A 16,820-nucleotide genomic window follows, 5' to 3' on the forward strand; every position below is an offset into this window, starting at 1 on the left:
ACTGCCGCAACGCCATTGAATAGTCAATTCAAGTTGTGCTTCACCCATTCGCACACCCGCACTCATACTTATGACACCATGTGCATAAACAAACATCCTAGAAAGTGTACAGTGACTCAAATGAACTTCAGCAGACTCCCCAAACGACTAAAGCGATTGGTAAGAAATGTGCTTTTAGCTACTGCTTTTATTAGCTTCTTATTTAAAATAAGAACCTTAACTGTTAACGCTGTTAGTCCAAACACCGTTAACTTTAAAATGGCAAAACACGCGAGTCACGACCGAGATTCCTTTTGCCTAACAACGCGTAGCAAACAAATTACCAATCTAATCGACCGGTTGTAACTTTTTGCAACCTCAGTTCCAAAGGAATTGAGCTCCTGTGGCCTGAACATGCCACTGTGGGGGGTGGGGGGGACAAGAACATCCCCCACAAACAGCCACAAATGCTCTGATTGACACGCGCACGCGCACACACACACAAATCAGGACAGTAAAAGCCTTCTTAGAAACTTGACTTTCTTATTTTGCAACAGAACAATGAATTATGAAATGTTATGTTTGCCATTTGTGAAATGTTGACTCCATGAAATGTCATGAAAATGTTCCATTGCAGTGGCAGATTCTCCACTAAACTTTCATGTGTATGCACGTTTTAACAGTGTAAGCTAGGTAACATTTTATTTGAGGTATTCAATTGTACGTGTTGCATTGGTTGAATTCTGACCTTAGAATCTTAACACACATGGGATCCAGATTCAATCTGATTAGTCAACCAAAAACCTCCCCCAGCTGGTAACTTTCCACTGTGCTCTCAACCGGCCCCCCTGGTGTGGAGGCCGCCGCCTTCCCAATTTAAAAGCACGCTCCCTGCGTGCTGCTTTCTCTCTTCTCCGCTGCTCTTTGGCTCCCGCTTCTTCGCTGCTCCTTGGCTCCTTCCTGGTCTCCATCGGCGCGGCTGCCAGACAAAGGGCTAGCCCAGCTAGCTTAACCTCCAGCACACGGCAACGCACAGAAGCCATCGCGTGTAGCGACAGGCGCAGCGAAACACGCTGCTTTTAGTCCCTGCAAAGGCTCAACGGATGGTGCTTTTCCCAAGCACCGAGGCCTCAAGCAAGAGGGCCGCTTCCCAGCCAGCAGGTTGACCCCGTGACGCTCAGTTGGCCAGCCGGACGACCTCTCTCTCCCTCTCCTGAACTGAACCTTCTCCATTCTATCTTCAAAAGGGCTTGGCGAGTGTCCATCCAGGGTCCTGCTTCTCAGACCAACCCCATCTGTAAGTGCAACTTTGCAGGCCTTTGCCCTAGTACAAATTGGTGCAAACTAGGTTGATTGTGGGTCCCATGTTGGTTTGATTTAAGAAATCTATCACCTTGGCTAAGACCGTTTCTTTTTTTCTTCTTTTCTTCTCCTTTGATTATTTTTATTATTTTAGTTCTCGTTTCATTGCCTATCATAGTAGTTAGTTTTGCTTCTTTAAATTCTAAGTAGATTATCCCACCTAGGTTAGAGAATAAACGTGCACAAAACTCAAAACCTGGTTTACTGTGTGTGTGTTTCATCAATTTATAGTGACCTCTAAGCTGAACAAAGAACTCACAAAATTGTAGTAAGGGCACAACCTTCATTTTAATGACTGATTCAACGAGGTTCTCATCTGTTATCCTGATAAAATTATCAAAAAGAGATGTGGTGCTCCGCAGGCAAGCTCAACTTAATTTAAATATTAAGTTTGAGTCTCCTTCAATTAATGAGCCAATTGATTATTAATTTAATAATTAACAATTATTGATTTAATAATTAATTGGACCGATTTCCCTTACAGGTGATATACGTCAAGATATGAATATAGCAGCAATTAAACTTTTATTAAAGCCAGAAAAAGACCCTACCCTCCCGTCAAGTTACCGACCGATATCACTAATTAATACCGATATTAAAATTATCGCTAAGGCCTTGGCATCTCGATTAGAGACGGTAATCTCGACAATTATTCATAGTGATCAAACAGGTTTTATTAAAGGTCGTCATTCTACTAATAATATTAGGAGACTCTTTAACTTGATTAGTATGTCACAGCGGTATGATAAAAAGGCAGTTGTTATTTCGCTGGATGCAGAAAAAGCATTCGATAAAGTTAACTGGTCCTTCCTCTTTGCTGTCTTAAATAAATTCGGCTTCGGGGAGTCATTCATTCAATGGGTCTCAATATTATATGATTCTCCTAAAGCTACAGTTACTACTAATGGGATTACATCACAGAGTTTTACTTTACAAAGGGGAACAAGACAAGGGTGCCCAATGTCTCCTTTATTATTTGCTATATTTATTGAGCCGCTTGCATTAGCTATACGTCAGGATAGACGGATCCAAGGAATCCACTCCGGGACAATAGAACATAAAATTAATCTATATGCCGATGATATATTACTCTATTTAGAAGAACCTGCTATCTCACTAGGGGAAGCATTTAAATTAATAACTAAATTCTCTCACTTATCAGATTACTCTATTAACTGGACAAAATCAACATTGTTACCTATTACAGAAAATTCATGGAATCCTACAAGTCAGGATCCACACTACTCCTTTCCTACAGGTAATTTAAAATACTTAGGTGTTAAAATTTCACCTAAGTTAACTGAATTAACTTCTTTAAATTTTTCACCATTATTGGATAGTATCCGTAGTGACCTGGAGCGCTGGAATAATCTTCCGATCTCTTTAATAGGACGGATAGCTACTATAAAAATGAAAGTTTTACCAAAGATTAATTATTTATTTTCAATGATTCCATTTAAACCTACGTCTAACTGGTTCCAATCGCTGGACTCTGCTATCATAAAATTCTATTGGAATAAAAAAAAAGCCCAAATTAGTCTATCTACTCTTCAGGAAAGTAAATCTAAAGGAGGTTTAGAGGCACCAAACTTTATGTACTATTATTTAGCTAATCAACTACAATATCTTGTGCTATGGACACAACCCAACAGAGATACTAACTGTTGGTTGGAATTGGAGCAGAAGGATTGTAATAATCTTAGACTGTCAGATTTACTCTTTATTACAAAATCAATAAGACGACATAATTGTTTTAAAAACCCAATGATAGCCGCCACCCTGACTGCCTGGTGGAAGGCATTAGAAATTACAAACTCCCAATTGGCGCCCTGTGGGCTCTCTCCCATTTGGCATAACCCCGACTTTCAACTTAATAATCAGTCGTTCCATTTAAGCCTATGGGAGCAGAAAGGAATTACACACCTTCATCATCTTTTCTCAGATAATAAATTTATATCGTATACAAACTTGGTCCAGAAATATGAAATAAAAAAGGGAAATTTCTTACATTATCTGCAAGTTAAAAATATGGTTAAGAAACAAATCCCAACACTTCAGGATATGCTCCAACTGCCTGTCTTAGCTAAAGATATTATAAAGCTTTCTCCAACAACAATAAAGAAAATATCAAAAATATATAAGTTATTTTTATACACAAATAAAACGTATTTACCGACTTTAAAATGGGAAAAAGACTTGTCTATAGTTCCGGAACCAGACTTTTGGACCCAAATCTGTGAAAATGTATTTAAAATGACCAAACAGACAAATTTGCAACTTATCCAATATAAGATACTTCATAGAACATATATTACACAATATATGATGAAAAAAATGGGACTCTCTGACTCCGACATTTGTCTCCAGTGCTCACAAAACACTGCCGATACTTATCTTCATGCTTTATGGTCATGTACTCCAGTGCTGCATTTCTGGACTAAAATCTTGGAAAAGCTCGCTGATATATTAAACTGTAGGCTTCCTTTATCTCCAAGATTGTGTTTACTAGGTGACTTAACAATAACTGAGCTACCATGTAAACAATCTCAATCTATATTTATAGCCCTTACTATTGCTAAAAAAATAATCCTTGTCAATTGGAAAAATAAACAATCTCTAAATATCGACCACTGGTTAAACTTACTAATAAATTATATCTCAATGGAAAAAATCTCTGCCTTAAATAAAAAGAAAGTATCAAGATTTAAACAAATATGGTCTATGTACATACAATATTTTAATCTCAATTTGGCAACTTAATCCTGCCAAGATTCTGCCTGTTAACGAGAGCCACCACATCGTTACAACTTCTGTTTTCGCTGCTTCTGTATTTGGTATTTTGTATCTGATTGTTTTTATTTTTATATAGTCAGGAACCTAGTTGCTGCTAGTGGGCTCGAGCATACCACACTATACGACACTATACTCATTAACTCCTTAAGATCTATTTCTAGTGGGCACTAAGCATCAACACTTGGTGTTACTGCATGCTAATTAGTCAATTTTCTTGACGCCGTCCCCTGTGGTTGGGCGGGGGTGGCTCTGCCCCCCCCCCGTTGTCTGCTCGGTGGCGGTTGCGTCTTGGCCGCTCCCTGGGCCCCCTGTGGGGTGCGGTGTTGGGGTGCTTCCCCTGGTGCCCGGGGCGGTGCCGTCCCGGCGCGGTCCGCTGCTCCGTGCCCGGCGGCGCGGTTCGGGGTGGGTGGGCCTCCGGTGTGCCCCGTGGTTCCCTCTCCCCTCCCCCTTCCTCCCCCCCGTCGCCTCTCCCTCCTCGCCTCCTCCCGCCCATCCTCCTCTGCCTCCCGGTCCCGGGTGAGTGCTCGCTTTGCTGGACCGCGGTTGACGGCTTCTTTCTTTGGTGGTGGTCCTTATGCATGCCAGATCCGTCGCACCAGCATCTACTGAAACTCAACAGAAGTACCCTCTCCCTCCCACAGCCCCTTGAATCAGTTGGTGCTGGTGTCTGTGGTTCTCACTTTGCTTTATCTATCCTTCCCTCCTTCCTCTCTTTAGTTTTTCCTCTGGTCACTTGAGATCTTAATTTATTAGAAGTATGAGGTTTCTGGGGTTGGCATAAGACTCTGGTTTTGTAACCACGCAGGAGGGGTCTTGTTGGTGCTGGACTTCACTTTGATGGATTGGATGTACTGGCTTCTATGGATCTCACTCTGCCTTATCGATCCTTCCCTCCTTCCTCTCTTTAGTTTTTCCTCTGGTCTCTTGAGATCTCGCTAAATTTGCTGGAATTTAGAGGCTTCCGGGGTTGGCGTAAGACTTTGATTTTGTAATCATGGGGAAGGCAGGAAGTGTTTGGTCGGTGCTGGATTTCACTTTGATTTACCTTTCTTTTCTCTTTATTTCTTTTTTTTTCTGACCTTTTCTCTGGTCTCCTGACCATTTAAACCTCACGACTCTGGCAAGATTCTGAAGTACCTGGTTAAGGCGAAGGGTAATGGGATATTTATAAGGTTTTAGGTGAATGAATGAGTATAAATTTATACGTATTTGCACGCACGCACGCACGCGCACGCACGCAAACGCACGCAAACGCACACACGCAAACGCACGCACGCACGCAAACGCACGCACGCAAACGCACGCACACATACACAAAAAAAAAAAAAAAAAAAAGAGCAATGATGACAAGACGTTGAATCGGTAAGACTACCGAATGAACAATTCTGAGCTCTTAAGAAAAAAAAAGAAGAAGAAAAAAAAAAATAAAAATAAAAAAAAAGGAAGAGAGTCCAACCCATCTCGAGAGGACTGGTACCAGAGCCCAAGCCGTGTGTGGAGGCGAGTCCGACTATGTCGAGTCGGAACTTCTCGGCCTCACACACCAGCTCGGGCTCCTTCCCTGCCAGAGAGGTGACATTCCATGTCCCGAGAGCCAGCTTCTGTAGCCGGGATCGGTCCGCCAAGGTCTCCGCCTTTGGCTGCCACCCAGCCTGCTCTGCACCCGACCCCTTTGGCCCCTCCCACCGGTGGTGAGCCCGTGGGAAGGGGGACCCACGTTTCCTCTTCGGGCTGTGCCCGGCCGGGCCCCATGGGTGCAGGCCCGGCCACCAGGCGCTTGCCAGCGAGCCTCGCCTCCAGGCCTGGCTCTAGAGGGGGGCCCCGATGACCCGCGTCCGGGCAAGGGAAATGTGCCTCCATTAATGTCATTCATCATAAAGGGTCTTCTGAGCCGTGCTTAGTCTGGCCGCTCACCTAGGACCTGTTTGCCATGGGTGACCCTGCCAGGGGCATAAAGCCCCAGACAACATAGCTCCTAGGATCATTGGGACACGCAAACCCCTCCACCACGTTAAGGTGCCGGCTCACGGAGGGGTATTTCCTTATTATTTTTAGTTTATTCAATAGAAGAACGATTAGTGTAATTTATTTGAATAACACCCAAATGGGTCGCCTTTACTTATTTCTATACAATTTATTTGTATATCACCCAACTGGGTCGCTTTTTGTTGAGAGCCGTTAAAACCCAAAAACTTCCACAACCTTCAGATCAAGTGTTTGATAGGCCTGCTGCCTTACCTCTGAATTTCTTGGGTGGGTTGTTAAGGTCACCTGTGTCTGGTTGAACCACGCAGCGGTCATCCACAAGCCTAAGGAAACAGTTTCCAAAATTAACAATTAATCAATTGAACACTCTTTAAAACACACAAACAAACAACAACAAAAAACAATCGATTTATAATCTCAACTGCTAAGCAAGCTTTAGCTCTGTCATGACTGTGTTTTGTCTGTGTTTTATTTGGGGCAAGGGTTATATGTTCGGGTCATAACTGTGTGGTCAAGTGTCTGTGTTGAACTGATGTAACCAGAATCTTGTTTCAATTGGTAAGAAGCTATGTGAAGTCAGAAGCTATGTGATGTCAGGATTCTTTAATCTCTTTATCTGGTCAGAAGCCAATCAGAGAAATCCATGTCAGCCCTGTTACCCACATCTGATCTATTCGCTGTCTATACAAGTCTGAAACTGTGTTGGTGTGATGACCCCACACTGTCATCATGCCAGTGGCACTAATTAGGGCCCGAGCAGCGACCGCTGCGAGGTCCCTATTGTTTTTGTAAAAATTATTATTAGGGCCCGAGCAGCGGCGGCACCGGTGGCTGTGCCGCTGCGAGGCCCTATTGTTTTTGTAGGAATTCTTCTTATTAGGGCCCGAGCAGCGGCGGCGGCGAACTCCTAACGAACTCCTCCTACAGAGTTTATCCGATCATCTCCAAACTTGGTGTGATTCATCTTAAGATGTTGAAGATGAAAAGTTATTGAAAGCTTTTTGTTTCGTCGCACGCTGTTGCCGTGGCATGCACAGTTTGCAAAGGAAAAAATTCCTTCTTAATGAAGCATTCCCAGTTGTACGAAGCAGCTAGAGCTACGAAAATTTGGAGACAAATGTAACAGCCCACGATGTACAAAAAAGTCTCTTGGTGCCATGTGCTAAACCCAACAGGAAGTCCCGTAGGGACCGGGCATCACATTTTGAGCGAGAAAACTCCTCTTTAACGAAGCATTCCCGGTTGTACGTTTCACCTAGCGCTATGATAATTTATAGGCATACATAAGAGCCCACGATGTACAAAAAAGTCTCTTGGAACCATCTGCTAAACCAAACAGGAAGTCCGCCATTTTGATTTACGTTGGGATTTGTAGCCATTTTTTGTGGCCTTTTTTAGGGGTCATACTTTAACGAACTCCTCCTACAAAATTTATCCGACTGTCTTCAAACTTAGTGTGCTTCATCTTAAGATGTTTAAGATGCAAAGTTATCGAAAGTGTTTTATTTTGTCGCACGCCGTTGCCATAGCGGTGCATTGTTTGCCAAGTAAAATGCTGCTTTTTTTTTTTTTGTCTAAACATGTGAAAACTCATGAAACTTTGCACACACATCAAATTTGCCATAAAAATTAACATTTTAGAGAGTTTTTCTGCAATTTTCAATAAATGGCTCAATAGCGCCATCTCGACATTTTTATGAAGCTTTTGGAAATGTATGATTCAGCGAGATGTGAAAAAATTTGGATACCTATCAGCCTAAGACTTACAAAAAAGTTTCTAAAGCCATATGCTAAACCAAACAGGAAGTCTGCCATTTTGATTAACTGGTATTTGTTGCCATTTTTGGGGCCTTTTATAGGCATCATATATTCTTTGGCGCGTTTCATCTTAAGATATTTAAGATGAAAAGTTATTGAAATTTTTTATTTTGTCGCACGCCTTTGCTGTAGCGATGCATTGTTTGCAAAGATTTTTTTTTTTTATATGATTCAGCAAGATGTGTGAATATTGGGAGGCATACCTATCAGCCAAATACCTAGACAAAGTATTCCATAGCAATGTGAACAAACACAAAAAGCATGGCAAAAACAGTTACAATTTAGACGGTTTCTTATGAAACAGTACCCTAACGTGCCAGTACCCCGACGTGCAAATACACCAACGTGGCACGGGTTGCGAGGGCCCTTTAAAGCTGCTCGCAGCTCTAGTTAGGGCCCAAGCAGCGGCGGCGGCGGTGCCGCTGCGAGGCCCTATTGTTTTGGTAGGAATTCTTATTATTATTATTACGGCCCAAGCAGCGACCGCTGCGAGGTCCCTATTGTTCCTGAAGGAATTCTTATTATTAGGGCCCGAGCAGCGGCGGCGGCGGTGCCGCTGCGAGGCCCTATTGTTTTTGTAGGAATTCTTCTTATTAGGGCCCGAGCAGCGGCGGCGGCGGTGCCGCTGCGAGGCCCTATTGTTTTTGTAGGAATTCTTATTATTATTATTAGAGCCCGAGCAGCGACCGCTGCGAGGTCCCTATTGTTCCTGAAGGAATTCTTATTAGGGCCCGAGCAGCGACCGCTGCGAGGTCCCTATTGTTCCTGAAGGAATTCTTATTAGGGCCCGAGCAGCGGCGGCGGTGCCGCTGCGAGGCCCTATTGTTTTTGTAGGAATTCTTATTATTATTATTATTATTAGGGCCCGAGCAGCAGCGGCGGCGGTGCCGCTGCGAGGCCCTATTGTTTTTGTAGGAATTCTTCTTCTTCTTCTTCTTCTTCTTATTAGGGCCCGAGCAGCGGCGGCGGCGGTGCCGCTGCGAGGCCCTATTGTTTTTGTAGGAATTCTTATTATTATTATTCTTATTATTATTCTTCTCCGCAAACAATCGCATTTTTGAGACACTAAACGTGACCGAAAACTCACCAAACTTTACACGCACATCAGGCCTGGCGAAAAATTTGATATTTTAAAGTCGCCATACATGATAACAGAAAAATGGCTCCTTAGCGCCCCCTACATAGGTTAAACGGATCCCTGTCCCGCTACGATTGTCCGACGGCTATGAAAATTGTGTGGCACCTGTAGCACATCCCAATGAACAAAAACCTCTTTGAAGTGTGTACCCTAAAATAGACAGAAAGTGAGGTATGAGTATTTAAATGTCCAATTTTTGCCAATTTTTGCACATTTACAGGGGTCATACTTTTGCCCGCTTCTCCTACACGGTTAACCCGATTGACTTCAAACTTGGGATGTACCATCTCAACACCTGGGACAACATCATTGTGAAAAATGAAAAGTTTTTGATATACTATATGACGGCGGCGGCGCATCAAATTTAGAGTTTAAAAATTCTTACTTCACGAGGCATTGCCGGTTGTACGTTTAATCTAGAGCTACGAAAATTGGTACACATATGTAACAGGCTATGACCTACAAAAAACTCTTTTTGAACCATATGCTAAACCTAACAGGAAGTCCACCATTTTGATTTATTTTGGAACGTGTTGCCATTTTTTTGGCCATTTCATTGGAGTCTTATTTTAACGAACTCCTCCTACAGTGTTTATCCGATCATCTTCAAACTTGGTGTGATTCATCTTAAGATGTTGAAGATGAAAAGTTATTGAAAGCTTTGTATTTCGTCGCACGCTGTTGTCATGGCATGCACTGTTTGCAAAGGAAAAAAAATATCCTTAAAGAAGCATTGCCAGTTGTACGAAGCAGCTAGAGCTACGAAAATTTGTAGACATATGTAACAGCCCAAGATGTACAAAAAAGTCTCCTGGTGCCCTGTGCTAAACCCAACAGGAAGTCCCCCAGGGGCCGGGCATCACATTTTGAGCTAAAAAAAACTCCTCTTTAACAAAGCATACCCGGCTGTACGTTTCACCTAGAGTTACCAAAATTTGTAGAGGTATATAACAGCCCTCGATTTACAAAAAACTCTTTTTGAACCATATGCTAAACCTAACAGGACGTCCGCCATTTTGATTTACTTTGGAATGTGTTGCCATTTTTTTTGGCCATTTCATAGGGGTCATATTTTAACAAACTCCTCCTACAGAGTTTATCCGATCATCTTCAAACTTGGTGTGATTCATCTTAAGATGTTGAAAATGAAAAGTTATTGAAAGTTTTTTATTTCGTCACATGCTGTTATCGTGGCATGCACTTTTTGCAAAGGAAAAAAATCCTTCTTAATGAAGCATTCCCAGTTGTACGAAGCAGCTAGAGTGACGAAAAATTGTAGACATATGTAACAGCCCAGGATCTACAAAAATGTCTCTTGGTGCCATGTGCTAAACGCAACAGGAAGTCCCCCAGGGGCCGGGCATCACATTTTGAGCTAAAAAACTCCTCTTTAACTAAGCATTCCCGGTTGTACGTTTCACCTAGCGCTATGATAATTTGCAGGCATACATAAGAGCCCACGATGTACAAAAAAGTCTCTTGGAACCATGGGCTAAACCAAACAGGAAGTCCGCCATTTTGATTTATGATGGGATTTGTTGCCATTTTTTGTGGCCTTTTTCAGGGGTCATATTTTAACGAACCCCTCCTACAAAATTTATCCGACTGTCTTCAAACTTGGTATGTTTCATCTTAAGATGTTTAAGATGCAAAGTAATCGAAAGTTTTTTATTTTGTCACACGCTGTTGCCATAGCAATGCATGGGAATTGCACACCATATTTTGCGTTTTGATTAAACACCTAAAGCTATGATAATTTGCAGGCAAACATAAGAGCTCAGGATGTACAAAAAAAGTCTCTTGGAGCAATATGCTAAACCAATCAGGAAGTCCACCATTTTGATTTACGTTGGGATTTGTAGCCATTTTTTGTGGCCTTTTTTAGGGGTCATATTTTAACGAACTCCTCCTACAAAATTTATCCGACTGTCTTTAAACTTGGTGTGCTTCATCTTAAGATGTTTAAGATGCAAAGTTATCGAAAGTTATTTATTTTGTCGCACGCCGTTGTCATGGCGATGCATTGTTTGCCAAGTAAAATGTTACTTTTTTTTTTGGTCTAAACATGTGCAAAAACTCATGAAACTTTACACACACATCAGGCTTGTCATCAGCATGAATATTTTAGAGATTTCTTATTCAATTTGCAATAAATGGTTCAATAGCGCCCTCTAGACATTTTTATGAAGCTTTTGCAAATGTTTTGTGTTTTATGATTCAGCTAGATTTGTAAAAATTGGGATACCTATCAGCCTAAGACTTACAAAAAGGTTTCTAAAGCCATATGCTGAATCAAAAAGGAAGTCTGCCATTTTGATTTACTTTGGTATTTGTAGCCATTTTTTGGGGCCTTTTATAGGGGTCATATTTTCAACAGAACTTATCAGATCGTCTTCATTCTTTGGCGTGTTTCATCTTAAGATATTTAAGATGAAAAGTTATTGAATTTTTTTATTTTGTCACACTCCTTTGCTGTAGCCATGCATTGTTTGTGAAGAAAAATGCTTTTTTGAGAGTCTAAATATGGGTGAAAACTCACAAAACTTTGCACACACACCAGACCTGTCTGGAACATGAATATTTTATTTAGAGATTTGTTGTGCAATTTGTAATAAATGGCTCAATAGCGCCCTCTAGACATTTTTATGAAGTCTTTCCGATTATATGATTCAGCTAGATGTGTGAATATTGGCAGGCATGCCGAATATATTCAAAAAGTATTCTATATAGCCATGTGCCAATCCATTTTGATTTTATTTTGTTAATTGTGCATCGTTTTTGGCCTTTCCATGAAACTTTAAAAACACAAAGCATGGCAAAAACGTTTACAATTTAGATGGTTTCCTATTTGACAGTACCCCAACATGCCAGTACCCCGACGTGCAAATACCCCAACGTGGCCCGGGTTGCGAGGGCCCTTTATAGCTGCTCGCAGCTCTAGTTATTATTATTATTCTCCGCAAACGATCACATTTTTGAGACACTAAACGTGACCGAAAACTCACCAAACTTTACACGCACATCAGGCCTGGCGAAAAATTTGATATTTTAAAGTCGCCATACATGATAACAGAAAAATGGCTCCTTAGCGCCCCCTACATAGGTTAAACGGATCCCTGTCCCGCTACGATTGTCCGACGGCTATGAAAATTGTGTGGCACCTGTAGCACATCCCAATGAACAAAAACCTCTTTGAAGTGTGTACCCTAAAATAGACAGAAAGTGAGGTATGAGTATTTAAATGTCCAATTTTTGCCAATTTTTGCACATTTACAGGGGTCATACTTTTGCCCGCTACTCCTACACGGTTAACCCGATTGACTTCAAACTTGGGATGTACCATCTCAACACCTGGGACAACATCATTGTGAAAAATGAAAAGTTTTTGATATACTATATGACGGTGGCGGCGCATCAAATTTAGAGTTTAAAAATTCTTACTTCACGAGGCATTGCCGGTTGTACGTTTAATCTAGAGCTACGAAAATTGGTACACATATGTAACAGACTATGACCTACAAAAAACTCTTTTTGAACCATATGCTAAACCTAACAGGAAGTCCACCATTTTGATTTATTTTGGAACGTGTTGCCATTTTTTTGGCCATTTCATTGGGGCCTTATTTTAACGAACTCCTCCTACAGTGTTTATCCGATCATCTTCAAACTTGGTGTGATTCATCTTAAGATGTTGAAGATGAAAAGTTATTGAAAGCTTTGTATTTCGTCGCACGCTGTTGTCATGGCATGCACTGTTTGCAAAGGAAAAAAAATATCCTTAAAGAAGCATTGCCAGTTGTACGAAGCAGCTAGAGCTACGAAAATTTGTAGACATATGTAACAGCCCAAGATGTACAAAAAAGTCTCTTGGTGCCCTGTGCTAAACCCAACAGGAAGTCCCCCAGGGGCCGGGCATCACATTTTGAGCTAAAAAAAACTCCTCTTTAACAAAGCATACCCGGCTGTACGTTTCACCTAGAGTTACCAAAATTTGTAGAGGTATATAACAGCCCTCGAGGTACAAAAAACTCTTTTTGAACCATATGCTAAACCTAACAGGACGTCCGCCATTTTGATTTACTTTGGAATGTGTTGCCATTTTTTTTGGCCATTTCATAGGGGTCATATTTTAACAAACTCCTCCTACAGAGTTTATCCGATCATCTTCAAACTTGGTGTGATTCATCTTAAGATGTTGAAAATGAAAAGTTATTGAAAGTTTTTTATTTCGTCACACGCTGTTATCGTGGCATGCACTTTTTGCAAAGGAAAAAAATCCTTCTTAATGAAGCATTCCCAGTTGTACGAAGCAGCTAGAGCAACGAAAAATTGTAGACATATGTAACAGCCCAGGATGTACAAAAATGTCTCTTGGTGCCATGTGCTAAACGCAACAGGAAGTCCCCCAGGGGCCGGGCATCACATTTTGAGCTAAAAAACTCCTCTTTAACGAAGCATTCCCGGTTGTACGTTTCACCTAGCGCTATGATAATTTCCAGGCATACATAAGAGCCCACGATGTACAAAAAAGTCTCTTGGAACCATGTGCTAAACCAAACAGGAAGTCCGCCATTTTGATTTATGATGGGATTTGTTGCCATTTTTTGTGGCCTTTTTCAGGGGTCATATTTTAACGAACCCCTCCTACAAAATTTATCCGACTGTCTTCACACTTGGTATGTTTCATCTTAAGATGTTTAAGATGCAAAGTAATCGAAAGTTTTTTATTTTGTCACACGCTGTTGCCATAGCAATGCATTGGAATTGCACACCATATTTTGCGTTTTGATTAAACAGACAAAGCATTCCCGGTTGTACGTTTCACCTAAAGCTATGCTAATTTGCAGGCAAACATAAGAGCTCAGGATGTACAAAAAAGTCTCTTGGAGCCATATGCTAAACCAATCAGGAAGTCCACCATTTTGATTCACGTTGGGATTTGTAGCTATTTTTTGTGGCCTTTTTTAGGGGTCATATTTTAACGAACTCCTCCTACAAAATTTATCCGACTGTCTTTAAACTTGGTGTGCTTCATCTTAAGATGTTTAAGGTGCAAAGTTATCGAAAGTTATTTATTTTGTCGCACGCCGTTGTCATGGCGATGCATTGTTTGCCAAGTAAAATGCTGCTTTTTTGGGGGGGTCTAAACATGTGCAAAAACTCATGAAACTTTACACACACATCAGGCTTGTCATCAGCATGAATATTTTAGAGATTTCTTATTCAATTTGCAATAAATGGTTCAATAGCGCCCTCTAGACATTTTTATGAAGCTTTTGCAAATGTTTTGTGTTTTATGATTCAGCTAGATTTGTAAAAGTTGGGATACCTATCAGCCTAAGACTTACAAAAAGGTTTCTAAAGCCATATGCTGAATCAAAAAGGAAGTCTGCCATTTTGATTTACTTTGGTATTTGTAGCCATTTTTTGGGGCCTTTTATAGGGGTCATATTTTCAACAGAACTTATCAGATCGTCTTCATTCTTTGGCGTGTTTCATCTTAAGATATTTAAGATGAAAAGTTATTTATTTTTTTTATTTTGTCACACGCCTTTGCTGTAGCCATGCATTGTTTGTGAAGAAAAATGCTTTTTTGAGAGTCTAAATATGGGTGAAAACTCACAAAACTTTGCACACACACCAGACCTGTCTGGAACATGAATATTTTATTTAGAGATTTGTTGTGCAATTTGTAATAAATGGCTCAATAGCGCCCTCTAGACATTTTTATGAAGTCTTTCCGATTATATGATTCAGCTAGATGTGTCAATATTGGCAGGCATGCCTAATATATTCAAAAAGTATTCTATATAGCCATGTGCCAATCCATTTTGATTTTATTTTGTTAATTGTGCATCGTTTTTGGCCTTTCCATGAAACTTTAAAAACACAAAGCATGGCAAAAACGTTTACAATTTAGATGGTTTCCTATTTGACAGTACCCCAACATGCCAGTACCCCGACGTGCAAATACCCCAACGTGGTCCGGGTTGCGAGGGCCCTTTATAGCTGCTCGCAGCTCTAGTTATTATTATTATTATTATTCTCCGCAAACGATCACATTTTTGAGACACTAAACGTGACCGAAAACTCACCAAACTTTACACGCACATCAGGCCTGGCGAAAAATTTGATATTTTAAAGTCGCCATACATGATAACAGAAAAATGGCTCCTTAGCGCCCCCTACATAGGTTAAACGGATCCCTGTCCCGCTACGATTGTCCGACGGCTATGAAAATTGTGTGGCACCTGTAGCACATCCCAATGAACAAAAACCTCTTTGAAGTGTGTACCCTAAAATAGACAGAAAGTGAGGTATGAGTATTTAAATGTCCAATTTTTGCCAATTTTTGCACATTTACAGGGGTCATACTTTTGCCCGCTTCTCCTACACGGTTAACCCGATTGACTTCAAACTTGGGCTGTACCATCTCAACACCTGGGACAACATCATGGTAAAAAATCTAAAGTTTTTGACATACTATATGACGGTGGCGGGGCATCAAATTTACAGTTTCAAAATTCTTACTTAACAAAGCATTGCCGTGGTACGTTTAATTGAGAGCCACGAAAATTGGTACACATATGTAACAGACTATGATCTACAAAAAACTCTTTTTGAACCATATGCTAAACCTAACAGGAAGTCCGCCAGAGGCGAGGCATCAAATTTTGTGTTTCAAAATTCTTATTTAATGAAGCATTCCCGGCTGTACATTTCACCTAGAGTTACCAACATTTGAAGACATATGTAACAGCCCTCAAGGTACAAAAAACTCTTTTTGAACCATATGCTAAACCGAACAGGAAGTCCGCCATTTTGATTTACTTTGGAACGTGTTGCCATTTTTTGGGCCATTTCATAGGGGTCTTATTTTAACGAACTCCTCCTACAGAGTTTATCCGATCATCTCCAAACTTGGTGTGATTCATCTTAAAATGTTGAAGATGAAAAGTTATTGAAAGCTTTTTATTTCGTCGCACGCTGTTGCCGTGGCATGCACAGTTTGCAAAGGAAAAAATTCCCTCTTAATGAAGCATTCACAGTTGTACGAAGCAGCTAGAGCTACGAAAATTTGGAGACAAATTTAACAGCCCACAATGTACAAAAAAGTCTCTTGGTGCCATGTGCTAAACCCAACAGGAAGTCCCGTAAGGGCCGGTCATCACATTTTGAGGTAAAAAACTCCTCTTTAACGAAGCATTCCCGGTTGTACGTTTCACCTAGCGCTATGATAATTTAGAGGCATACATAAGAGCCCACGATGTACAAAATAGTCTCTTGGAACCATCTTCCAAAACAAACAGGAAGTCCGCCATTTTGATTTACGTTGGGATTTGTAGCCATTTTTTGTGGCCTTTTTTAGGGGTCATATTTTAACGAACTCCTCCTACAAAATTTATCCGACTGTCTTCAAACTTGGTGTGCTTCATCTTAAGATGTTTAAGATACAAAGTTATCGAAAGTTATTTATTTTGTCCCACGCCGTTTCATGGCGATGCATTGTTTGCCAAGTAAAATGCTGCTTTTTTTTTTGGTCTAAACATGTGCAAAAACTCATGAAACTTTACACACACATCAGGCTTGTCATAAGCATGAATATTTTAGAGATTTCTTATTAAATTTGCAATAAATGCTTCAATAGCACCCTCTAGACATTTTTATGAAGTCTTTCCGATTATATGATTCAGCTAGATGTGTGAATATTGGCAGGCATGCCTAATATATTCAAAAAGTATTC

At 40.9% G+C, this 16,820-nt stretch overlaps 1 protein-coding gene across 10 annotated transcripts in view; it reads right to left on the reverse strand.

Annotated features, from left to right (window-relative positions):
- The window catches only part of itpr1b (inositol 1,4,5-trisphosphate receptor, type 1b), a 437,606-nt gene that overhangs the window by 258,114 nt on the left and 162,672 nt on the right, over positions 1 to 16,820 (reverse strand). For all 10 annotated transcript variants that reach the window (XM_077530278.1, XM_077530281.1, XM_077530280.1 and 7 more), the window contains one exon: positions 6,373 to 6,443. Coding sequence is in view for 9 of the 10 variants with exons in the window: in XM_077530281.1 (XP_077386407.1) it covers positions 6,373 to 6,443 (71 nt within the window). In the remaining variant the exon portion in view is untranslated. The remainder of the gene's footprint in view (positions 1 to 6,372; positions 6,444 to 16,820) is intronic.

The sequence above is a fragment of the Festucalex cinctus genome, chromosome 8 (assembly GCF_051991245.1).
Source record: "Festucalex cinctus isolate MCC-2025b chromosome 8, RoL_Fcin_1.0, whole genome shotgun sequence".
NCBI classification, from domain to species: Eukaryota; Metazoa; Chordata; class Actinopteri; order Syngnathiformes; family Syngnathidae; genus Festucalex; species Festucalex cinctus.